Source organism: Juglans microcarpa x Juglans regia, chromosome 4D, assembly GCF_004785595.1.
Source record: "Juglans microcarpa x Juglans regia isolate MS1-56 chromosome 4D, Jm3101_v1.0, whole genome shotgun sequence".
In the NCBI taxonomy this organism is placed as follows: domain Eukaryota; kingdom Viridiplantae; phylum Streptophyta; class Magnoliopsida; order Fagales; family Juglandaceae; genus Juglans; species Juglans microcarpa x Juglans regia.
In genome coordinates, this window is record NC_054600.1 from 11,524,645 (window position 1) to 11,549,494 (window position 24,850).

At 37.6% G+C, this 24,850-nt stretch overlaps 1 protein-coding gene across 1 annotated transcript; it reads right to left on the reverse strand.

Annotated features, from left to right (window-relative positions):
* Positions 1 to 8,115: 8,115 nt before the first annotated feature.
* LOC121259081 (ankyrin repeat-containing protein At5g02620-like) lies at positions 8,116 to 20,464 on the reverse strand. Its single transcript, XM_041160571.1, has 3 exons — positions 19,893 to 20,464; positions 16,034 to 16,563; positions 8,116 to 8,750 (listed from the first exon to the last, which is right to left on the reverse strand). Exons 1-3 carry the CDS (start codon positions 20,425 to 20,427, stop codon positions 8,121 to 8,123), a joined length of 1,695 nt encoding a protein of 564 aa, XP_041016505.1. The 5' UTR covers positions 20,428 to 20,464; the 3' UTR covers positions 8,116 to 8,120.
* Positions 20,465 to 24,850: the final 4,386 nt, after the last annotated feature.

Below are 24,850 nucleotides of genomic sequence, written 5' to 3' on the forward strand. Positions count from 1 at the left end.
TCTCCAGTTACTGATTCTGCCTTTTACTCGATCTATGATGCTTTGGAAGCCTTTTAGTTTGTTTCTATTTAAATGAATTGGTAATCCTAGGTACTTGTCATAAGTTTGAGAGGATTGGATGCCTGCAACTGCTATGATCAACTCTTTTGCTTCCTTTCTTGTGTTTCTGCTGAAAAGGATAGAAGTTTTATTCTTGTTGAGCCTTGGGCTTGACCCTTGTTCATATTTCTCTAATAGGAAGATTAATCTGCACCATTCTAGAGGGTTTGCCTTGCAAAACAAGAGGCAATCATCCACGAAGAATAGGTGGCTTACATGCATACCAGATCTGCCAATGGGGACCCCTGTGATTGCTCCATTGATTTCAGCTTTTTAGATTATCTTGCTGAGAACTTCGGCACATAGGATGAACAGGTATGGGGAGAGTGGATCCCCTTGTCTAATGCCTCTAGATGGTGAGAAAGGGAGTTGAGGAATTCCATTGAGGAGGATAGAGTAGGAAACAGAAGTTACACATTTCATGATGGTATCAATCCATCTCGTGGCAAATCCCATTTTTGCCATTACAGCAGCTAAGAAAGGCCACTCAAGCCTGTCATAGGCTTTACTCATGTCTAGCTTGAGTGCCATGTGACCATCTTTGCCCTTCAGCAGGTTACTCATGGTGTGCAATGTTTCAAAGGCTATGATGGCATTATCTGTTATCAACCTGTCTGGGACAAAGGCACTCTGAGATGGAGATATGAGCTGGGACAGCAATGGTTTCAGCCTATTAGCGAGGACTTTTGCCAATATCTTGTAGATGACATTGCAAAGAGAGATGGGCCTATATTCTGAAACTTTTTATGGGGTTATTGTTCTTTGGAATTAATGCAATGTGAGTAGCATTGTATTCCCTAGGCCAACAACTAGAGTTGAAGGCTTCCTACACAGCTAAAAAAACTCCTTGACCTACTACATCCCAATGTTTTTGATAGAAGATGGCTGGAAAACCATCGGGACCTGGGGACGCTAGACCATTCATGCTGAATAGATCTTGTTTAACTTCTTTCATTGATATATGTTCGGTAGTGGGAGGCATTCATCTCATCTGTTACTAATTTCTCCATGTCTTCTATGCACTCCTCAATGAGTTTGGACTGAGCGGTGGTGAAGAGATCTTTAAAGAAAGTGTTAAACATGTCACTTACTTCCTTTGGCTTGGTGGCAGTAGAACCTGTTTCATTGGTGATTTTGGTTATGGTATTACGCTTCTTTCTTTGATTTGCACACATGTGGTAGAACTTAGTGTTCCTATCTCCATCCTTGAGCCAAGTTTCCTTGGCTCTTTGTTTCCATTTTGTATCTTTTTCTTCAAGTAGCTTGTCCACTTCAGTTTTGAATTTGTTAATCTCCTCATTGCAGTTTCCTTTGTTGGACACTCGGAGCTGTTTGATTTGAGTGAACTTAGAGTTGATGAGTTGTTTCAGGTTCTTGGATAGGTTCTTACTCCATTTCTACAGATATTCCTTGCATCTATGAAGGCTGTCTATGAATTCCAGCAGTTTTGAGTTCTAGGGAGGTAACTGATTCCAGGCCTTTTTTAATCAAGTCAGCACATTCAGCTCGAGAGTTCCAATTGGCTTTGAACTTGAATGGCATGTCATGTTTAACATCAAAACTCGAGCCTGGTTTAGAGGTTAATAAGATGGGGCTATGATCTGAACACTGTGCAGTTAAAGCTGTGACACTGCAGTTTGAAAAAAGGTTAAACCATGGCATGTTCCCTAAGGCCCTATCCAACTTTTCTTTGGTGAAGTTTGCTCCATCTCTTCTATTGCTCCAAGTGAAGTAATCCCCCTCAAAGGATACTTCATTCGGGCCACAGTCCTCAACTACCTCTCTGAATTTTTCCATCAACCTGTAGATCCTCTTTGCTCCATCCATTTTCTCATGTTGGGTTTGTGACTTGCTCGATCGAAGTGTTGAGCGGTACTCGAGCGAACTCTCGGACGGTATGTCGAGCGACGTCGAGCGAACTTGGCTTGAGACAACTTTCAGCAAACACCTTTTCAGCTCTAAAACCAGTCTCCAAAATCGATCTTGGCAACCTTAGCCAACTTTCCTAGACTTTCATGAGGAACGACAAAGCTGACTCCCTTTGGTTTCCTTACATGTTTCGCGCGATCAAGCCTGCCTTTTTGCACTTTTGTATTTCCCTACACATCACTAGACTCTGATGTTAAATACAAAGAGTTAGATCTCTTACCATGCACTAGGACCAACGCACCCTTAGTGATCTTCCAAGCTCTTCCAAAGAACGTTACTGAAAAATTGCTGTCATCAAGCTATCCATAGAGATCAGGTTTTTATTCAGATTTTGAATATGTCTGACTTGTTGTAAAGTCCACACTCTCCTATTTGGAAGTGTGATGTGTACATCACCCACTCCCACTACATCCAATGCCTCTCCATCAGCCGTATGCATTTTTCCAAAATCACCAGCAACATAATTCTGCATGATTTCTCGATGTGAGGTGCTATGGAACGAAGACCCTGAATCCAACACCCAATCATCAATCGGATTGTGCACTGCAAGAAGTAAGGTGTCATGAAATTCTTCTGCCACTACATTTACAGCATCATCATCATCAGAACTTTCTTGATTCCTGTAATTTCTCTTGATGTGGCCCGGCTTGCCACAACTCCAGTATGTGATCTGCTACCCAGATCTCATCTTGGTATTTCCCCTGCTCTTGGAGCTTGACCTGCCATGTCTTCTGCCCCTATTGTCAACATTCAGGGCAGATCCTGAACCCGATGACTCATCTGAGTCTCTCCTACGTACCACTTCAGTAAGCACCATATCACGTATGTCATCATAGTTCAGTTTTGCCTTGCTGGCTGAACTACTCACAGCCATCCTCTTGGCCTCCCAACTATTTGGCAACGATGCCAACAGAATCAATGCTCTGATCTCATCATCAAACTCAATCACTACAGAAGACAGTTGATTTGTGATCGTATTGAATTCATTCAAGTGTTGGGCTACAGACATACCTTTAGACATCTTCAGATTGAACAATGTCTTCATCAAGTGCGCCTTATTGTTTGCCGACGACTTTTCATACATACCTGAAAAAGTCGCCATGAGATCCATTGTGGTTCTCTCCTTACTGACATTGTGTGCCACCGTTCTAGACAAGGTCAGCCGAACAAGCCCTAGATACTATCGATCTAACAAGGTTCACTCAGCATCAGCCATGCTCTCCGGCTTCTTTCCCAACAGTGGAAGGTGGAGCCTCTTCCCATAGAGATAATCCTCAATTTGCATCTTCCAATACCCAAAATCAGTACCGTCGAACTTCTCGATCCCGGGTGCGTACACTTTATCTCTAGTCATCATTCTCCTTAGGATCCGACCTTGGCCCTTGATACCGGTTGTTGTGAAATGTTATGCAAAACACACACACAAATGATGACAAACAAATGATGACAAATAAAGTAAAAGTAACACAATCAAGAACACGACACACAATATACATGGTTCAGCAAATTGCCTATGTCCAAAGAGTTGCAAAACTCTTATTAACCAGAGGAGATTATAATCACTCAATCTCAACCCACTCTCTAGGGCTTTTTGCTCTCTCACACGATATGCACTCACAAGACAGCTGTTCTCTCTCAAAATATGTATGAGGCCGTCCAACACAAGTCTAATATGATATATTTATAGTGAGTGGCGCTGGAAACCTAATCTGGCAAAAACTGCGTACTTCGTTGAGCGGAGTGTTGAGCGCGACTCGAGCGAACAACCAAATGAACATTGGTTCGAGTGAAGTGTCAAGCGAACACTAGGGTTTATGTCTTGCTCGAGCGGAGTGTCAAGTGGGACTCGAGCAAACTTTCGTACTTGATATTAGCTCGAGCGGTATGTCGAGCGACATCGAGCCAACTTGGCTTGAGCCAACTTTCAGCAAACACTTTTTCAGCTCCAAAATCAGTCTCCACATATACCCCAACAAAAGCAGAATTCAAGGGGGTTGGGATCCATCTCATCCACCAAGATTGGAGTGTTTGACCTTAGCTTGGGGCCCCCTCCAGAGTAGACAATATTGGGGAGACAATATTGGACAGAGAATAGTTTGGGACAATTGGTAGTGCTGTCTTGTTTCCAGGAAAAGCAACTGATTTCTCATTAACCAATGTTCCTGGTTGGGTGTAAAGATTAGGCTGCTGGTCTTGTGAGGAGACAGAGGTTGGGATAGGAGAATAAATTTTGGAGTTTGAGTCCTTTTGTTGACTGAATGTTTCCTTCTCTGTTGATGGATTCTCGTTTTGAAAGGGACATGGATAGAGAGTTATGTGGATCGTTGTTGGTTGGTGTCTCTGGGAGGACGTCCTCCTTGCCTGAGAACTGTCTTGGACTATTGTGATCAACCTTCTCCGTCGTTGACTGGTGGCCTGATACTTCTCCTGGCCGTGCATTATCATATTGGACCTCGTATCTCTTTGATTCCTTGATACAGGATTTGGGTGCTACTGCCCTCAGCCAAGAGCCATACTATAATGGCTCATTATCATTGCGTGTGTATTGAGAACATCCCCTCCCTTTATGTTTAATCACCACGCCTTTGAAACAAAAATTATAGAGGTGTTCATACTTAAAGGCTATCCAAGATTTTTGGTCCGGGCCTTGGATCCATCTCCCAAGAGCTAGGGGTTTGGTGATATCCACAAGCACTCTTACCCTTAAGAAATGACCCTATCCCTGATCATTTTCGTCAACTTCCACTTCCAGTACCTTCCCTATGCCAGATGCTAATAATTTACCATAGTGCTTGTTCATCCTAGCCAGAGGAATGTTGTGTAATTGCACCCATAATGGTTCGAGAGTAAATGTTATGGCGTTAATGGGGATGCTGCCATCGACTTCTCGGATGGCTATAAGAAATCTGTCGAAAGTCCATGGTCTGAGACAAGTTGGAACTCCACGAGGAACCTATTCTCTCCTGCATTAGTGAAGTTGACACATCCCTCTGACTTCCAGACTTGGGGCATTGTTGAGCGAAAAGCTTCCTTATTGAAGTTCTTCTTAGTAGTGACTAAGACTAAGAGGCAGTTTTTGCCTTTCAAAGCTGCAGCCTACAATGATGTGTTGGATAATACGATAGTTGTGTCTTCATCTTCTGATAGTTTCAGACCTTTCCACAAGTTTGAGAGATCGATTTCGGCCATGCATGCAAAGGCTCCACCAATGCCATGGGAAGACAAAACTGTAACGCCCCGACCCTGAGGGCCCGAAGAGTTAACTCACATAATCTGAATATCAACTCTAACAATATCAATATATTTCCTAAACCAAGAATATTTCCTTCCAAATCTTCAAAATATCGTAAACACTTCAATTTAATAAACCATTCATATTCACATATCGAATCCTCAATATCACAACCCAAATAAAAATATCAATCTTTCTTCATGTCTCAAATAACCTACTAGAATAAAATAACAATTGACATAAGTTCCAATAAACTATCTAAAACCATTAAAAATCAACAATAAACAAATAATATCCAACATCTGCACTAATATTGCGAGATACCCAAGCTATTCACAACTAATCTTGCCCACAAACTCTAATACTGATCCCCAGCTAAACCATCAATGTCATATGAAAATATTATGAAAAGTAAGGGGTGAGTTATCAACAACTCAGCAAGCAGAGAGCATATACTAGCATGTAAACATGAGCATTTATAACGTTGATAAACTAAACCAAAACATTTTCTTTCAGATTGTAGAAATAACCGATTTTACTTTCAAAATGCATAAACCAAAACTAGGTGCAAAACATCAGAGCGAAATTTCTAGAAAGACAAACTTATTCCCCAAAAAGAAAATCCATTAGCATATCCAAACTAAAACATTATATTTATATCATCTCATAGCATCACATCGGGACTAATACCATGTTTAACCCCCGTGGTAGGGTTATAAACCACCATTATACCCGTGGCTGAGCCATATACCATGTTTCACCCTCGTGGTAGGGTTATAAACCACCATTATACCCGTGGCTGGTCCATATGCTATGTTTCACCCCCGTGGTAGGGTTATAAATCACCATTATACCCGTGGCGGGGCTGTATTCCATGTTTCACCCCCGTGGTAAGGTTATAAACCACCATTATACCCGTGGCTGGGCCTTAACAGAAACAGAACGGAATATCATCGGAACCAGATCACATTTAGATACAGAATTAGAACTTCATGCCAAGGTTTTCAGATGACACATCATATCAAAACAAAATATTGAATAGCTTCAGATCATTTCACATGTTCGAAATAAACAGAATCAAAACATCTTCATTTATTCATAGCAAAAACTTTTAGATTTTCATATTCGCTCTTTTTGCATAGTTCAGAAACAGAATGCACAAAATTAGCTCATGTCTACACCAGTCATGACAGAAAATACTTTCTCTTATATAGAATTCATGCATATGCAGAACTAACATCTGAGGTCGTTTTCAAAACAAACATACTTATTTTCAAAATCAACCTCATTTCATTTCTTTTATGCAAAACTAGTATATGAACCCCGCTTACCTGACTTCCGTGTATTATCTACACCTTGAGTCGGAACTCTAGTAGTAATACTACCTATACAAAACATATACCCAACATTTAATAAACCAATCCAGTCAGCTACTATTTATTGAGTAATAATCCAAAACAGTCCACTCTTAACTCAACAATTAACATAAATTTAACCCGAACAATGCCCTCCTCAAACCCTTAGCATTCAATCACCGTCACAGTCACTAAAAATTTCCATTTCCATGCAGTAGCCAAATATAACTCATAAAGATTACTTCTTACCAACAAGTATTTAAATTAAAGACAAACAACCCCAAAACACCATTCTACCTTTAATCACTGTTAATCCTCACCAACATGTAATTAGAATTCACACCACCACCATATCAACTTCACTTTATTTACATTCCAAATTCCAACCATGTAACACCCAGGAATATTACCAAAATCTTCGGAAGAGACTTACCTAAAAGAATCACAAAAGCTTTGCACCTTCCTGAATCGAAGCAACCCACTGTAAATTAAGCCCAAAGTTTACAGGAAAAACCCGAGTGTAAAAAGAATAAAAAGACGATGGTCTGCGCAAGAAGAGATGAAAGGTCTGAGTGTGTGTGCGCGGCAACCAAAACAGAGTGAGTGTATGTGTGAAAACAAAACAAATCAAAACCAAGTAAAAGGGAGGGTCTGTGCGAGTGAAACCTGAAGGAGAAGAGGAAGAATAAGAAAAGAAAAAAGAGAAAGAAATTGACTGGGAGATGCCGAAATGAGAGAAGGAAGTTACCGATGAGAAGGTTGAAAGTTGAAGCTCTCGCAATCCGGGGTTGAATGCATGGTGAAGGGAGAGAAAAGTTGAGAGAAACCGAGTGACAAAGTCTGCTCAAAGGTGGGGGGTTTAATTCTTGAACATGAGACGAGGGAGGAAAAAAAAGGAAAAAGAAAAAAAAAAACCTGCAGAGGTTAAGGGTTTGGTGCATACGGGTTGAGTAAACTACGGAATAGCAGTGCAGTGGGGAGATTTCGTGGGGAAGAAAAACAATGCAGCAGAAAGGGGAAAATAAAAACTCACCAAACCACACCGTTCGAGACTCCCTTCAAATGATCACCAAGGGCCGGGCTTCATGCAATCGGGCTGGCCTCAACAGAAATTGGGCTTAGAGCCCGAATGTTACAAAAACTCTCTGTAAGTAACAAAGAGAAAACCTTACTCTTAGAGAGAAGGACCTGATCAAAAGAGATATAGTTGATAATGTATATATTCTAGATGGTTGTTAACAAAAAATTCAGTTGCTTCATAAATGTAAGTTTCATATCGTAGAGAATATTACCAAAAGATCGAAAAAAAAAATGATATCAAAATGCATAGATTTTTACCATAAGTATGATCCCCAATATCACATAAATAAAACATAATTTTAGCCGTTCCCAGTCCTTGGAACAGGGGAAGATGACGTAACAAAGATAAATTTTTGAGTACTTTTTGCCGGACAAGGACAGTGTAGATCATATGGGATAATTATCAGGTGACAACAGTGATCAGTCTAGTATACAAGGAAATAACCAATGTATCCTGACAAAATAGTGATGCCGTAAGCATGGCCTACAAGGAAGAGACAAGCTATTCCAGTAGCCACAGAAGCAAGCATCGGGTATTCATGAGCCACGACTGCATATAAGCTTGAACCATAAGCTACCACCATTCCATAAATAGCGAATGGAATTAATATCTGGGAAAAATATATCATTCCTCCGAATACAACCGGAACTTTTTTCCTTCTAAAAGCCTCCAAGTGGATAATCATTGAGGTGGCTGAGAAAACAAATGCCAAGGAATTAGACGTTACAAATATGCGGAAAGCCAGCTTCTGAATTGATGTTGTGCCAGCTTTCTTGTAAGGTACGGTGAAAATAGCTGCAAAGGTGACAGTGGCAACGAAAGTGGCTACCACTAAGCCAACTCTAGCGTTATCCTTGGCATAAGAATAAAGTGACTTTAGTCTTGTTTCCCCGTTCGTAGATAAACCGTTTCCTTCTTGTTTTGCTATTTGATCATTACTCTGCGTTCGTGGTTCTCCAGTCCCAAGGGTCTGCACTTCCGTAGTTCTTCCAGCCACTACTCCTCGCAAACTTGGTAGAAAGCCTCTAGCCTCCAATTTCCGGATGACCGTCATCTGTGAGTAGTTGAAACAGTCAATACTGATTAGAAAGGCTGTGTTTCATGAAGACATGATTACGAGGAGATGATGAAGTGCATTGGTTTGGACCATATGATCAGGGAGTTTCGAACTAATCAACCATTCAGTACATACTTCTTTTAGGGTACTTCCATTTCCTATGAGACAAGAATGATTTCCTATCTCTAATTTGATTTTGGTTTTGAAGATGGAGAAAAAAATCAAAACCATTTTACCAAAAATAGAAAACTCAAAGATTCGTACACAAATGCCATCCAAAACATATATTTAAGTTTTCATCATGATTTAAATTGTAATTCATGTATATTATATATGTATGTATGCATAGAAAAATGAGTGTAATATACAGCGTAATTTTATGTAGGATTGAAAGGATACTGTTATTTTTATTCTTCTAAGTTCTGACGTACATATGGTTCTAATTTTATATTAAATGTTTGAATTTGTTAAATTTCTCATGATGTAATATATATGTACTCACTCGGAGCAAAAGTAAAGAAAGACAGAATAGGAAAAAAATTTAAATGGAATAGATCTAAATATATTAGAGAGTGGATATCTATGCGGTGTCTTTTAATAATTAAAGTGGGATGGACTAGCCTTGCTTATGGAATTGTGCGTATGCGGGATGGACTGGCCTTGCTTCAAAGGGCATCAGGGGGCATTATTGTGACGTGGGACAAGAGAGTTGTTGATTTGGTGGAGGAGTTTATTGGTGAGTTTGTGGTTGCATGTTCTTTCATTACTTTGGAGTATGGGTTTGGGTGGGGTTTTGCAGGCGTTTATGGACCTAATAGTGACAATATCAGGTAGCTTCTTTGGGATGAGATTGTTAGTTTGTGAGCTGGTGGGAGGACCCATGGTGCATTGGAGGTGATTTCAACATCACTCACTTCTCGAGTGAGAGGTCAGGGTTTCTATCTCAAGGTCAGCCATGTCTGAGTTTTCAACCTTATTTCTCGAGCTGGACTTGATTGACCTCCCACTAGCGGAGGGTGACACACTTGGTCTAATAGGAGGGCATGGTCTCGGTTGGACAGATTTATTGTCTCTCCTTCTTGGGAGGCACATTTCCCCACGCTGTTAGGAACGCCCCCTAGCCTTTGTTCTGATCACTTCCCACTTTTGCCGGACTGTGGGGGTATTCACGAGGGGTAGAGATATTTCAAATTTGAGAATATGTGGCTGAAGGTGGAGGGGTTCATGGACAAAATCAGATCATGGTGGTCCTCCTATCAGATCTCGGGCACTCCCAGTTTTGTCTTAGCCGGGAAACTTAAAGCCTTGAAAAATAACCTGAGGACATGGAACTTGGAAGTCTTTGGGAATTTAAATGACCAAAGCCATATATTCTTCCAGGAATTGCAGCGATTCAAGGAAAAAGAGGTGACTGGGGCCCTCATGGCCAATGAGAAGGGAAGGAAATTGGTTATTGTAGCTGAACTGGAGAAAATCACGCTTTTGGAGGAGATTATCTTGGAGACAAAAATCTCGGGCTCTTTGGTTGAATGAAGGGGATAAGAGCACTAAATTCTTCCATCGTGTTGCTAACTCTCATAAAAAAACCAACGCCATTGAGGTTCTACATTCCGAAAGGAGGATCATATCAGAAAGGGTAGCCATTAAGGAACACATAGTCCACTTCTATGACCAACTCCTCAAGGAGCAACATCCCTGGCGGCCCAAGGTAGATGGGCTGACTTTTGATTTTATCGATTCATCAAGTGCAGTGTGGTTGGAAAGGTCGTTTGAAGAGGAGGAGGTATTTCTTGTGTTAAAAGGGATGGATAAAGACAAGGCCCTAGGCCCGGATGGTTTCACAATGGCTTTATTTCAGGCTAGCTGGGACATTGTTAAGGAGGATATCATGAAGGTATTTCTAAAATTTCACTCCTTCTTGAAATTTTAGAGAAGTCTCAATGCTTCTTTTATCACCCTTATTCTAAAAAGGGCAAGGTTGATAGAGGTACAAGATTTTCACCCCATTAGCTTGGTGAGTGGGGTCTATAAAATCATCTCCAAAGTGCTAGCCAAGCGGATGAGCGCAGTGATGGGGACGATCATATCAAAGTCCCAAAACGCCTTTGTAAAAGGGAGGCAAATGCTTGACTCGGTCCTCATTGCTAATGAACGTTTGGAAAGTCGAATTAAAGCCAGCATCCAAGGTATCTTATGCAAATTGGATATGGAGAAAGCTTTTGATCATGTAAATTGGGATTTCTTGGTGTACATTTTTGGTAGGTAAGCTTTGGGGAAAGATGGTGCCAATGGATGAAGCTTTGTATCACTACAGTCAGTTTTTTTGTTTTGGTGAATGGCACTCCTGAAGGCTTCTTTAATAGTTCTTAGGGATTGAGGCAAGGGGACCCTTTATCACCTCTCCTCTTCATCTTAGTAATGGATGTCTTAAGTAGAATGTTGAATGGAATGGTGGAGGGGGGTTTCATCTCGGGCTTCTCAGTAGGTGGCTCCACTCATGGTAATCTCTCAATTTCTCATCCTCTCTTTGTAAACGACACACTAATTTTTTGTAAGCCAGATCCTGATCAAATTCGCTCCCTAAGAGCTCTCTTGCTCTATTTTGAAGCTGGTCTCTGGTCTCAAGGTCAATCTTGCAAAATCTGAAATTGTACAAGTCGGTGCGATTGAAAACCTAAGCATATTGGCTGATCTACTGGGCTGCAAGGCGTCATCCTAGCCCATGAAGTATCTTGGACTTCGTCTAGGAGCCCCTCATAAATCCAAGACAATGTGGGATGGGATTATCGAGAAAACTGAATGCAAACTAGCGGGTTGGAGGCGTCTTTATTTGTCCAAAGGTGGTAGAGTCACCCTCATTAAGAGCACACTATCGTATCTAGCCACATATTTTCTCTCCTTATTCCCCTTGCCCGCAGGTGTGGTGCATAGACTGGAGAAGATCTTCCGTGATTTCTTATGAGGCAATTCGGAGACATGAAAAATTCCATTTGATTAAATGGGATAAGGTATGTACACCTTTGCCTAATGGTGGCTTGGGGCTTTGTAATTTGATAACTTTCAACAAGGCTCTACTAGGTAAATGGCTATGGTGGTATCACAGGAAAAGAAATGCTCTTTGGAGGGAGATTATTAATGTTAAATATGGGTGCATGCGGGGAGGTTGGTGTTCCAATGAAGTAAGAGGGATCTATGACTAGCATCCCACGGGAGTATTCTGACTATAGATAAACTGAGAAGGTGTGACCTCTACCTAACAGACTGGTGTTTTATGTGTAAACACGATAGTGAGTCAGCGGATCATCTACTCTTTCATTGCGAAGTAGTTAAGGTTCTATGGGATGACATCTTCACAAGGCTAGGTATGGCATGGGTAATGACTAGAAGTGTGAAAGAGCTTTTGGCAAGCTGGAGAGGACTCTGGGGTACGGGACAGATCGTGGTCATTTGGAAAATGGTGCCTCTTTGTCTAATGTGGTGCACTTGGAACGAAAGGAATAGTCGCTGTTTTAAGGAGAAGGAGCGTGCACCATCAGGGTTTAGGGACATTTTTTTATCATACTTTATTACTTTGGTCATCTTCTATTGTACTAAATGGCACTTCTTTCCACGATCTTTATGCTGCTTTTCGTAGTCCTTAACTTGTACCTAGGCACTTCTATATACCCCTGTGTACTCGGGCCTTGCCCTTTTCCTGATCTAATATATTTATTCTTACTTATAAAAAAATAATAATTAAAGTGAATAACCTAAATAGAACAAGTGCATGGGGTAAGCTAAAATTTGGCAAAGATTTAGAAAAGTAGATGCTGAGGGCATATTTGGATAATGGAAGCTAGATGTTTATAAGAAAACTAGATGCTAATTAAATGTAGCATATTAAAGGGAATGTATAGCAATCAAACAAAGCATGTGGTGAGAAAAAAGAAATTCATTTTCATTTGATAAAAACAAGGAAACCAAGACTTTTTTTTTTCCAAAACAAAAACATAAGAACATCATGTTTCATTAATCATAAATGCTCAGCCGTTATAATTGACTAAATATAAATAGGTTGTTCCTAATATTACTTGCCTATACTATCATCAGAATTGCTCAAGGCATTCTTAGCAATATCATGATCAGTTAATCCATTAGCCCCTGGTGTGAATGAGTGTGAAGACTTGGAGGGAAGAAGGAACAAGAAGTAGTTAACATTTAGAAGTGGAGAAGATATGCTCTCTACTCTTGAGACCTATGGAAAAAAGCTCTTGCAATGGGATAGGTGTAGTTTTGGGAATGTACATAGAGTTCTAAAACTAAAACAAAAGGAATTTGCTCATTTACAGAATACTCATCAAACCAAAGACAGTTGTAAAAAGTCAAATCAGCTTAGGCATGAGATTAACAAGTTGTTGGAACAGGAAGAAATCATTTGGAGGCAGAAGTCAAGAGTTTCATGGTTAGTGATCAAGGGGTCCAGAACAACAGATTTTTTCAACATAAAGCTTCACAAAGAAAGCAAAGAAATTTCATTAATGGACTCAAGAACATAGATGGGAGGTGGTGTGAGGTAAACAACATGGCAACAGAGATCCATTCCTATTATCTTAAGCTGAGAGAGAGGTTCTGATCAAGGTAGTAATGCAAGCTATCCCGACTGCACAATGAGTTGCTTCAAACAACTAGATACTCTTTGTACATAATTTGAAAAGGGAGAGTAGGTGTAGGTGTTATACTTCGTGATGAAAAGGGAGAGGTGATGATGGCAATGAGCCAAAGGGAGGAAGTAGTGGAGCGTGCAGATATTGTTGAAGCCCTAAGATCACTTGAGGGTCACAAATTGGTGAGGAATATAGGCATTTGTGAGGTGATATTGGAAGGAAAGTCCTTAACTATTATTGAAGCTATAAAGGAAACCTTGCCTAACTTGTTGAGAATAAGGCCTATAATTGACCACATGTTTGGCAACACAAAATTTTTAAAATTAACAAAATTTCTAAAATTTCTCATAACTTCATTCTCAAACATTAATACTCAAACGTAAAAAACTTTTGCATAACTTTTCATCTAATCAATACCTAAACATTACTCAAACACAACAATCAATACAACTTTTACAAACTTCAAAATAAAAATTATTTTGAAAAGCTATATTTAAATAACTTTTTAATTTTATCTATTAACTTTCACAAACTCTAATACAACACTTAATTTAAAAATATTTTTATTCAACATTTTCTCTCTCCTTTCCCAAAACCTAATATCAAACATATTCTTACAATTCTCAAATATTTCAAACATTTTTGGCATCCAAACATCCAACATCATGAAGAGCATGCTTCATGTGGGTAGGAAAGCAATGCGACAATGTATCTACTTGCTCGTCAAGCTAGAGGTGTACATGGAAAACATTGTTGTTTGGTAGAGTACTAGTACTACTTCTGATTTTATTTTGCAAAGGGTTCTTATAGATTCTCATTTGTAACGGATTCTAATATTTGCTTAGTAATGAAATAAATGGATTTCACTAAATAAAAAATTCCCAGGTATGAAATAAAGACAGTTTTCTTGATATCTTTTGTTAGGTTCCCTGCTTTGCTCCATTGTTCAACTTTAATTCTTTGTCTATGGCCTCCAATGCTTGTAGTTCATCCATAGCTAGAATAACAGTGTCTACGGAATCGAAGCAATTAAAAGCAACTAATAAGGCTGCCAGTGTTTCAGCAGTAGTTGCATCTAGAACCAGATCGCTAACAGCTCTTTTTTTTCATGGAGATCAATCCCATAAAGCACACCCTATAGTTTCTAGCAGTGTTAAGTAGATGGAAAAAGTGGGACTATTATTGATTTTCATTTTAAACAGATTCACCTTTGTTGAGACAAGCTTGCAGGAGGAGTACTTTTGCTGTATTTGGCATTTTTAGTCCCTGTTTGGAACTTGGATTGATCTTAATTTAGTCTAATTTTAAGCTGAGTCTAACATTTAAACACCCAGCTCTCAAATCACTAAACTCATCTTAATTCAAAACCTCTTTACACGTGAGATTCATAACTTTTTTCAATTCAAAATCTCTTTAAATGCCAGACTCACAATCTTTTTCAACTTCCCATAAATACATCTAAACTTATCTTAACATCCAAACACATCTAAATTCATCTTAGGTAGGCTCCACAAAACTCACTCAATCATCTCAACTTACTACTATTCATAAAAAACTCAACTCAATTCAACATCCAAACGAGGCTATAATCTCTAGATATCAGACCAGACTTCTATTTTCATGCCACTGAGGATTCTCCTGAACTCGAGCATTTGACTCTGCAAATGATATGCACTCGCAACCAAGAAACTTCCATTCCCTATATATACACCTTAATATCAATTTATCTACGTACACTATCACATAGGCTTATTAGAGATATAAGAGCAAAGGCACCAGCTGTAGACAATAGACATAGCAAAGACATTTATTGGAAAGTTAAGCATCAAGTCCATGTTTTAGCCCAAGAGGTCTTTCCTAGTTGGAAACACAAGACAAGATCACTTCTAGCAAAGACATTTAGGATGAGAACAGAAACATCCAAGCAGTCAGCTTAAAAATGGGTGCAATAAGAATTTCGGTTGAAAATGGGGTAAATCTTGAAGCATTTCCAAAAAGGGCTCACAAAATTCTCCAAAAATCGGAAAATAGTCGAGAAGAACAAGCAAAATTGGCTCACAAAGTTTTATTAAAATAATCCAAAATCGTCTGATAAGAATGCATAATAATGATGATTGACAACCCCATCATTTAACTTGATGTGTTATTGTATAGTAATGCTTTCTTATATTGTCATGAGAATAAATTTTTCACATTGAAAGAATTTTGTACCTTTTTTAGCAAATCACTAGTAGGATGCACATGTATATAATTATATTTATAGAGATGTTCTTTATCTATAAATGGATCTCATAAAAGTAAAATCATAAACTGATATAACTTGATGTGATATATAATATTGTAAAGTTCTTTTAACAGTAAGATATATGTAACATATCACATCAAGTTAAGTTAGTTTATGAGTCTATTTTTGTGAGCTTCTTTATGGATCTAGCACTTCTTTTATACATGCATATACATATATACATATACATATACATATATACATATGTCATGGGAAGGTTAGGTCATGTGGATCCGTACGATATGAGGCATATGTCTCATAACAGGACATGTATGGGATAGGATACTTGTCTCCAATGCAACAGATCTAATTTATAAAAAGAATTTAATCTAAGCCAAATCCATCGATCATACCTTTTCAAACCATTTAAGCTTTATTCTTGATCTAATAATGTCGATGGGCGTTAGGCCTTCCTTGTTGATAGCCCCTCTGTCCACTCTTTTATCACGTGCCAGCTCTAGTGCCATTTGAGGTGATACATGGATGGTGGCCAGATGCATAGGTGTGTTGCCACTGCTGTCTCGCTTATTTATGAGATCTACAGGTAGTGAGCGAAGCATAAATTTCACAGCCTTGATGCTTTTTCCATTTTCCACAGCAAGATGAAGAGGGGTGCGGCCTTTATTGTCCAACAATTCGCATGTACTTGGCAATTCTGAAATTAGTTTTTTGGTTACATTGAAGTGGCCTTGCTCCGCCGAAATGTGTAGAGCAGACATCCCTTCCTTGTCCTTTTTGTATGCCGCGGAACGATCAGCTTTCAATAACAATTCAACGGCTCCCACATTGTCAATGTATGAAGCATAGTGAAGAGGAGTCCACCCAAGGTCATCAGCTTCAGAGGCCAAACATGGCCATTTTTCAATCGCCTTCTGCAGAAATTCTACGGGAGAGATATCGATAGAAATTAGCCATATATCACAACGGTTTGATTTAGCTTGACAAAATTCAAGATTAATGTAACAAAATATGCTTTAAGGATTTCTTCCTTTTAATTTATTCTTATTTTATGAGTTCAAATATATATATATATCATTGATTGAGGGATCCATTATAGTTATAAAACAATCAAAATGCGAGTCCTATTTTAGGTCGGATGCGTGCATGAATAAGTAGTGTATTAGGTTAGCTAAGAAGTGAGCATGTAAAAAATAAAAATTGTTCTATTTTTATTGTTTAGTTGTATCATTTCGAAATGAGCAATGATATCCACACAACGCATTTCATAACATATTTCACAACACATGTTTTAAAGATAGAATATTTTTGTAAAATGATGTTATTTTTATAAAATATTTTACTAAATTAACCTTCATTTTAAAACATGATTGTGTAATGTGTTGTAAAAAGTTATATGTGTTTATCATTTTTCTTTCGGAATTGTGTTACTATTTATTCTTACTTTCAATTTCATAAGAGCAGAATATTTCCCATAAATTACTTAGTTAATTTACTATATTATTTCCGGAGGGACAAAAAGATAAAAAAGGGATAATCGAACTAATAGTTAGAAATATATTCAATTCAGAAAGCAAATTCTAAATGTACTCAACTTATTACTATTTATTCCCATATATAGTCGGCCACGACGATATTATATATATTGGTAGCCTTAATCTTGGCCTTCAATTCTAAAAAAAATAATGAATAACTCAAAGAATATGCCAAAAATCAAGAAAATCTAATCTAAAATGGACTCATTTGTTATGCAATTTAACCTGATACAATCTATTTTTGACGATCGGAAAATAATGATAATAATAACAGTGACAAAATAATAATAATAAAATAACTGAAATAAGTAAATAAAAGTAAATCATATATATATCTGACGGTGGATTTGAGATGTTTAAAGAGTATTGAAAAGTTAGGTTTGATTATTAAGTTAAAAGAAAATAAAGCAAAGCTGTAGGAGCTCAAATAGAACGACATGGACGAATTTATTATGTTTCCAACGTAGCGATCAGTACCAAAGCTTTATTTTTTTGAATTTTTTGTGGACTGACTCAATGACGTGTAAGATTTTAGTAGTTTAAACGATGTACATGATGAAGGTATTGTAATGTGAACTCCCGTGATTTTCGGAATTATTACGATCGATAGGGCTAAAAATGTAAGGAAGTTAGGGTTTTGGTATTGCATGAGTGGGTATGTGACCAGTAAATGCGGCTGTTTAATTACAAGGACACCATAAACTGGATTAAATGGAAAATCTTTGGGGATATTACATGATGCTCAGATAAGCTGTTCAAATATTAGTTTTTAAAGCTAGCGTTATTAAAAAATATCGAATGTCTTGTTTTACTACTAACGACATGGGAGTTTGGAGCTGGTAGCCCAATTTTGATCGGTTTGAAGTCATTTTGGATTATAATGAGTTAGATACTATTTTTAGAAGTAATAAAGGTCAGAATGTGATTTCTACATGAAGAAGTACTTGACTTTTGTGTAGGTTGACCTATCATTAAACCTTATTAGTTTAAATTAGTGGCATGTACATTACTCTATTTGAAGTCAACTGAACTCCCAAAAAGAAATTATGAGATGAGTAAATAAAGTAGGGGGACACTTTTATCCCCATCACTTGGGCCTGCCATGGTTGGTTAAAGCCCACTAACATGGTCCATTGAAGATCCGTGACCTTGGGAGATCAATTAGTCTAGGTCACGATGAGATTTTATGAGTAATCTACTACATTAGTTAGATTATAGTACTCCTACCATTTGCCCTCTTGTTAAGTTACATGCTTCATTTTCTATATGAATGAATAATTGGTTGAGAAATCAAAAAGAGGAGACAGTTTGGCACCCATTATTTACAAGTGTGAGACGCTGGTAAATGGGTAGCTCATGACCCATATTGTGTCCATATGGGTTAAAGTCATAGGTGGATTTAGCATCAGTAAAATTCCCCACTGGATATTTAACTAAGGGTGAAAGCCGGCTGGTCTGGACCGGAAAATCAACCGGACCAGACCGAAGCTTGGATCGATCGGTCTCGATCCAAGTATTTCTCAACTTTCTGTCCTTGGTCCGATCTCGGGGTGGGGTTTTCTTGGACCGGACCAAACCAGACCAATCGAATTGGGAAAATATATATTTTTAATTTTTAAATATATTTTTAATATAATAATTATGTAATTAATTATATAATTTTCATCTAATTTAGTATTATTGAACATATAAAATATTTTTTAATGATTTAGTTATATAATCCACATTAATAATTCACTTAATTTTAATTTAGTAATTTAAATAATTTTTTATTAATTTATTTGAAAAACAATGAAGAAAAAAAAAATAAGGCCAGACAGAACGGATCGACCGTTGTACACCTCTATATTTAACTACACATCGGTTAATTAACTAATGGGTTAATTAACTCTCCACCTTGTGATGACTAAGCTGGTTGTGTTTGGATATTGAGTTGAGCTCAGCTGATCTCAGTTCTTTATAAATAATAGTGAGTTGAGTAGTGGAGGAAGTTATATGAGACACATCTAAACTGAGTTTAAAGTGTGTTTGGATATTAATATTAGTTTATTACTTTTTATGGAAAGCTGGAAAAGATTGTGGATCCTACGTATAAAGATGTGTTAAGTTGAAAAAAAAGTTGTGAGTCCCACGTAGAATGAGGTTTTGAGTTAAGATGAAATAATTTAAGAGTTGGGTATTTAGATGTTAAACTTAACTTAAAATTAGATTGAGCTCAACTGACTTTTGCAACCAAACGCAACCTAATTAAATTCTAGGAAAGTTACAAAAAATATCCATCACCAGGTGGGTCCTGCACACCACACGACTCAACAAATCATCACCTCACGAGGTGGGCCACCCCCAAATTCCTCTATAGCTAATTGTTTTTTTGAAAAAAATTTCCAAATTTTAAAACCAATTTATTTGTTTTAGTTTTTTGAAAAGAATTTGCTGATGCATGACATAGGGGACATGTATCAGCGTTTGAATTAGTGGAATTTAAAGCAGATGGACGGAAGTGGCTAGCTGCGAAATTCTAAAATCTCATGTATAAATGCCGTGAGTTGAAAAAACTGAGATACTTTTTGCAAACCCACTTATATCTTTGGCCTGGTTTGGATAGCAACAGCTTCTTATCTTATCTCATTTTATCTTATTTCATCCATCTTATTTAATATCTAAACACCACGTCTCTTATGCATGAGTTAATTAGTAGTGAATCAGTAAATTAACTTACTTGTCGCCATGCGAATGGTGGCTACATGCAACACATTCATGCCGTCCCTTCCTCCATAGGGGAATTCCGGAGCATTTTGCAGGATGTAGTCAGCAATATCGTAATGTTTTCTGTCTACAGCCAGATAAAGTGGGGATTCTCCGGCTTCATTCATCATCATAGCCAGCCCTGGTTTTTGGCTAAGCAGTAACTCCACAACCGACTGGTGACCATTTCTCACAGCATCATGCAATGTTGTATCCTTGTACATGTTCACCATCTCGAGAATACTAGATTTTGAATGATCTATTAGGAGTTTCGTGATGCCTGAACACCCTACCCTTGCTGCAATATGTAACGGAGTGTCCTCCTCCTTATTTTTGAGATCAACAAGCGATTTGTTCATGTCAATGAGCATTTCAGCAAATTTCTCTTGTTTGAATTTTGTTGCAACATGAAGAATGGAGTCGATCTCATCTGTTATCAGTTTGAGGATATCCCAAGGCTCCTCTAGGCTGGAGTCTTTAGTACTTATTTTCGGGTAAAAGACTGCCATGTCCCCTTTAGCTGCAGCTTTATAGAGTTCCGTTGGATATCACAATGAATCAAATCAAACTCTTTATTAGAAATATTCTGTGATATAGGGAAAGAAAACTTCTTTTATTTTGCTAGTGGACAGATTTCATAGACATTTGTACAATCGAATGCTATTGAATTTTCTATTCGTCTAAGAAAAGGTATTCTAGAATTCGAGACATGACCTAGTCTGTAGTGCCCAAGGCTTGACTAGTTTTGAGTAGCAGCTGATGCAAAGATTGGTGTCGAATTAAACTGATATTGCTGACAAGAATTAGCTTTTGAGGAAGCTTGAGATAGGTTATAAAGTCTTTGTTTCTCAAAGGCAATCCTAAATCTTCATCATTGATTGGTCTTGTAAAAGGCAATAAGAACCAAAGAATGATAGACAAAGATTAACTTTTTCGGTTAGTTTAGAAACAGATAATAGATTGAATGAAAAGCTAGGAACACATAAGACATTATTTAAATGTAATGTGCTAGAAAGTCTTACAGTTCTAGTATATAATGTTGGAACAGTTTGTCCATTAGGAAGATTAATGGAATTTGTAATTGGTTTAGGATTAGAAGAATATAATAAAGGTGAACAGATCATATGATCTATTGCACCAGTATCTAAGATCCAAGAAAATTCAGAATTTAACTTGGTAGAGGCAGAATTACATTGATTAAAAGGGTTACTAGAAAACTGAGGGGTAGTGGCTAGATTCACTGCTGTTGTGGATGCATTAATGTTCTGAGTAGATGAATTTGAATTGGCAAGTGCTAGGAGCTTATTAAGTTCTTCAGCAGTTAAACTAAACCTTTGGTTCTCATCACTATTTTGAATGTAGAACTCTTTAGTTGGAATGGCTGCATGTGCAAAGGGAGGATTTCTTTTTCCCTTAGGTCCAGTCTATCCAAGGGGATAACCATGCAATTGAAAACCCTTGTCAATTGTATGACCATTGTAGCCACAGTGAGTACAATGTAGTGAGGATTTCTTCAACTTGTCTTTGGAGAACTTGGACTGAGCAATCTGATTAGGCTGAGTATACTGCTTTGCTAACAAAGCATGTATTTCAGTACTTGTAAAATTAGTCAACTGTCTCTGACTTTCTTCTTGAAGCAGCAAAGAAAACACTTTAGCCATGCTAGGCAATGGAACAACAAGTAACAATTGACTTCTTACTGAAGCATAAGAATCATTCAGGCCTACAAGAAACTTTAACACGTAACTTGACTACTGTGGAAGTAGCAAGAAATTGAACAAATCACAGGTGCAAGAAGCCATCTTGCCACATGTATAGGTTGGGAAGGGTCTATAACTGACATAGTCATCCCAAAGAGTCTTAAAAGCACTGAAATACTCTATAATTGAAGATGAACCCTGGTTTATACAACTTAGAGATTTTTCAAGATGAAAAACCCTTGGACCATCACTTCTCAAATATCTTGCTTTTAGCTCATTCAGAGATCTACAATAGATGCGACATAAAGCACGCTATTTCTAATATCTTTAGAAATAGAATTCATGAGCTAAGAAAGTATCAAATTATTGGCACGAAGCCAAGCAGTATGATTAACACTCTGACTGGTAGGAGGAGCAGTAATTGAATCATCAGTGAAAGATACCTTATTCTTGACAATCAGAGCAATAGTGATCGATCAACTTCAAGCGATGTAGTTGTCTCCTACAAAGACTTCTGAGACCAAGAGAGAACCTGGATTATCACTAGGATGAAGATAATATGGGCTAGAAGAATCATCTGAATGATTAGAGGGACGAAAAGATTCTGAAGAATTGAGAGGGTTTGCTTCTGTCATTTTACCAAGAAAATGCAAGAATCGAAGGATTCTTGAGAAAATTCCCAAGCAGAATTTGCAATGTAGATTGCAAGATCAGGAAAAAGGAAATATGTAGAACCAAGTATGGTTTTCAATCTGATACCATGTTGACAACTCGTTGAATAAAGAGGAAAACTGGAAAATAGAGAAGGAAGTTGGAAGAACTTGAGAGTTTGTGTAATCTGAATTGAACAAAATGAAAATACTTCATAATGTAATACAGGAAGGTCTTTACTATTTATACTACATAGAAATAATAATTGTTATAACAGAAATAACAGTCTCTAAGTCTTCTCTGCCTTTAGCTTTTCTTCCTTAGACTTTAATACCATGCTGTCGATATGAGAGGCTATACTCCAACAGTTGCTATCTTGCTTCATCTTTCGAGTCGGATTTGTAGCACGAACCACCATGGCAATGCATCTCCCCTTCATGCCAGCTATGGTTGCTTGCCATAGAAGCTTTGCCCACCGTCGTTGCTTGCCACCACTTCTCTCCACTTTTTTATAGGTTGAGCCACTACCATCTTGACAAGCTGCGTGCACCACTACCTCTTGAATGGACCAATCCACTTCTAGCCATGCAGTGTACTCCAACTATCGATGTTGCCCAGATGACTAACCCAAAAGGGGGTTGAATTGAGTGTTTTTTTTTTAAATTAACAATTACAAATCAACTACAAAATGTAAGATGTGAATAAAATACTAAGCAATAATAAATAAAAAGAGTAAGGGTAAGAGAGATGCAAATTCAGTATTTTAATTAGGAAGTTCTGCCCCACTACCTATGTCCTCACCTCAAGTTACCCCTTGAGGATTTCCAAATTCACTATTTAACCTCCTTCAGGTGGAGATAGAAACCTATTACACTTTGAAGCAATACCACTTCAAAGAATCCATGTAGAGCACCTTATACACTTACAATCACATTACGAGTGGTGATTCAACTATTCTCCATCTAGAATACCTACTACACTCACAAGGATTACACACACATTTTTACTATTTATAGAAGAGCAGATAATGTGTAGGTTATCAGAGTACACTCCTTAATATGAAATAAAACAGTACACTACAAACTATATTTCTCTCAAAATGAACAAGTGTTAAGGCTCAATGCTTCGAAAAGAGAAATTGAAAGCTTTTGATGAACGAATGTTGTAAAACTTGTAGTTGAAGTGTATTTTTTTAAGATTTCAAATGACCTATTTATAGATATGATATTTTATTTTCAAGTTTAAAAAGGTTCAAATGTAAAAAAGAAGCATTACTCATTTTTCAAACATTTCAAATAAAAGTTTCTCCTTTTTGCACATGTCATAGAAAACATTATTCAGTTTTTAAATCTTCAAACTAAATCTTCTACCTTTTGCATATGTTAAAAACAACATAAATCATTATTCAAAATTTCAAACAAAAGCATCTACCTTTTGCATATGTAAAAAAAAACATCAATCACTTTTCAAAATTTCCAAACAAAATTTGTACTTTTTGCAAATATAAAAAAATAGCATTAATCATTTTTCAAAACCTTCAAACAAAAGTAGCTACCTTTTACTTAAGTCAAAAAAAGCATCAATCACTTTTTAAATTTTCAACAAATCATGCATATGTGAAAGATGACAATCAATCATCATTCAAATTTTTAAACTTTCATTTTTTAAATATATCATGTACATGTGAAAAATACAAATTAATGTTTTAAGAGAAAACGTTCTTTCTGAGCCTTAATCTTTTTTCGAGTTTTGAAAGCTTGTTGCCTGTAAGACCCAGGCAGATGCCCAGGCCCTGGCCTAGACCCAGTTCCCTCCTAAGGAGCCAAATGATGTCGTTTTGGCAGGTAAGGTCTTTTTTTTTTCTTCTTCTTCTTTCTTCCTTCTCGACTGGTCCCGTCGGTTTCTCTCTTATTATTTTGCATTTTGATTCTTTCTCACTTTCTACCTCACTCACAACCGTTCCCTCTCACGTCTTCTCTCAATCTCCTACGATTTTCAGAGTGTTTTGGTGCTGCATTTTTGGGTGCTGCATTCTCTCTCAATCTTCTCGTTACGGTAAGCATCTCAAGTCCGATCTCTACAAATTTTCAGATTCCTCTCTCACACTTATTATCTATTTTTCTTTTCTTTTTTTCCTTCTTCTTCAGTTGGGTTTATTGCGATTTTTGTGGGTGACGTAGCAAATTCATTTCAACAGCCACAACAACAATTTCTCTTTTCCTTCTGGGTGAGTTCTACCACACGGCTTGAGTTACCTTGTCATTCATCGAACCTAGTTGTAAATTTTTTGATTAACGCCACTACGTTGTATCACAAGGCATTGAGATAAAACTAGTTCTCTAGTCATCAATTTTCGTTGGTTTCCAATGCGCAAAAACTCATAAGGGTAATAAGAGCATTAGTAATAGTTTTATATTATTATTTACAGGATTTGTATATTGGTACCTTTGGAATATTTTTCTGATGTTGTAGAGCCAGGTAATTGCTGGATGACTTAGCAGTGGCTATTTGGGTTGTTAGTGACATGTAGGGAGGGATTGTTGTAGTACTATGTATTGGTTTTTTTTTTTTTTTGAGTAAC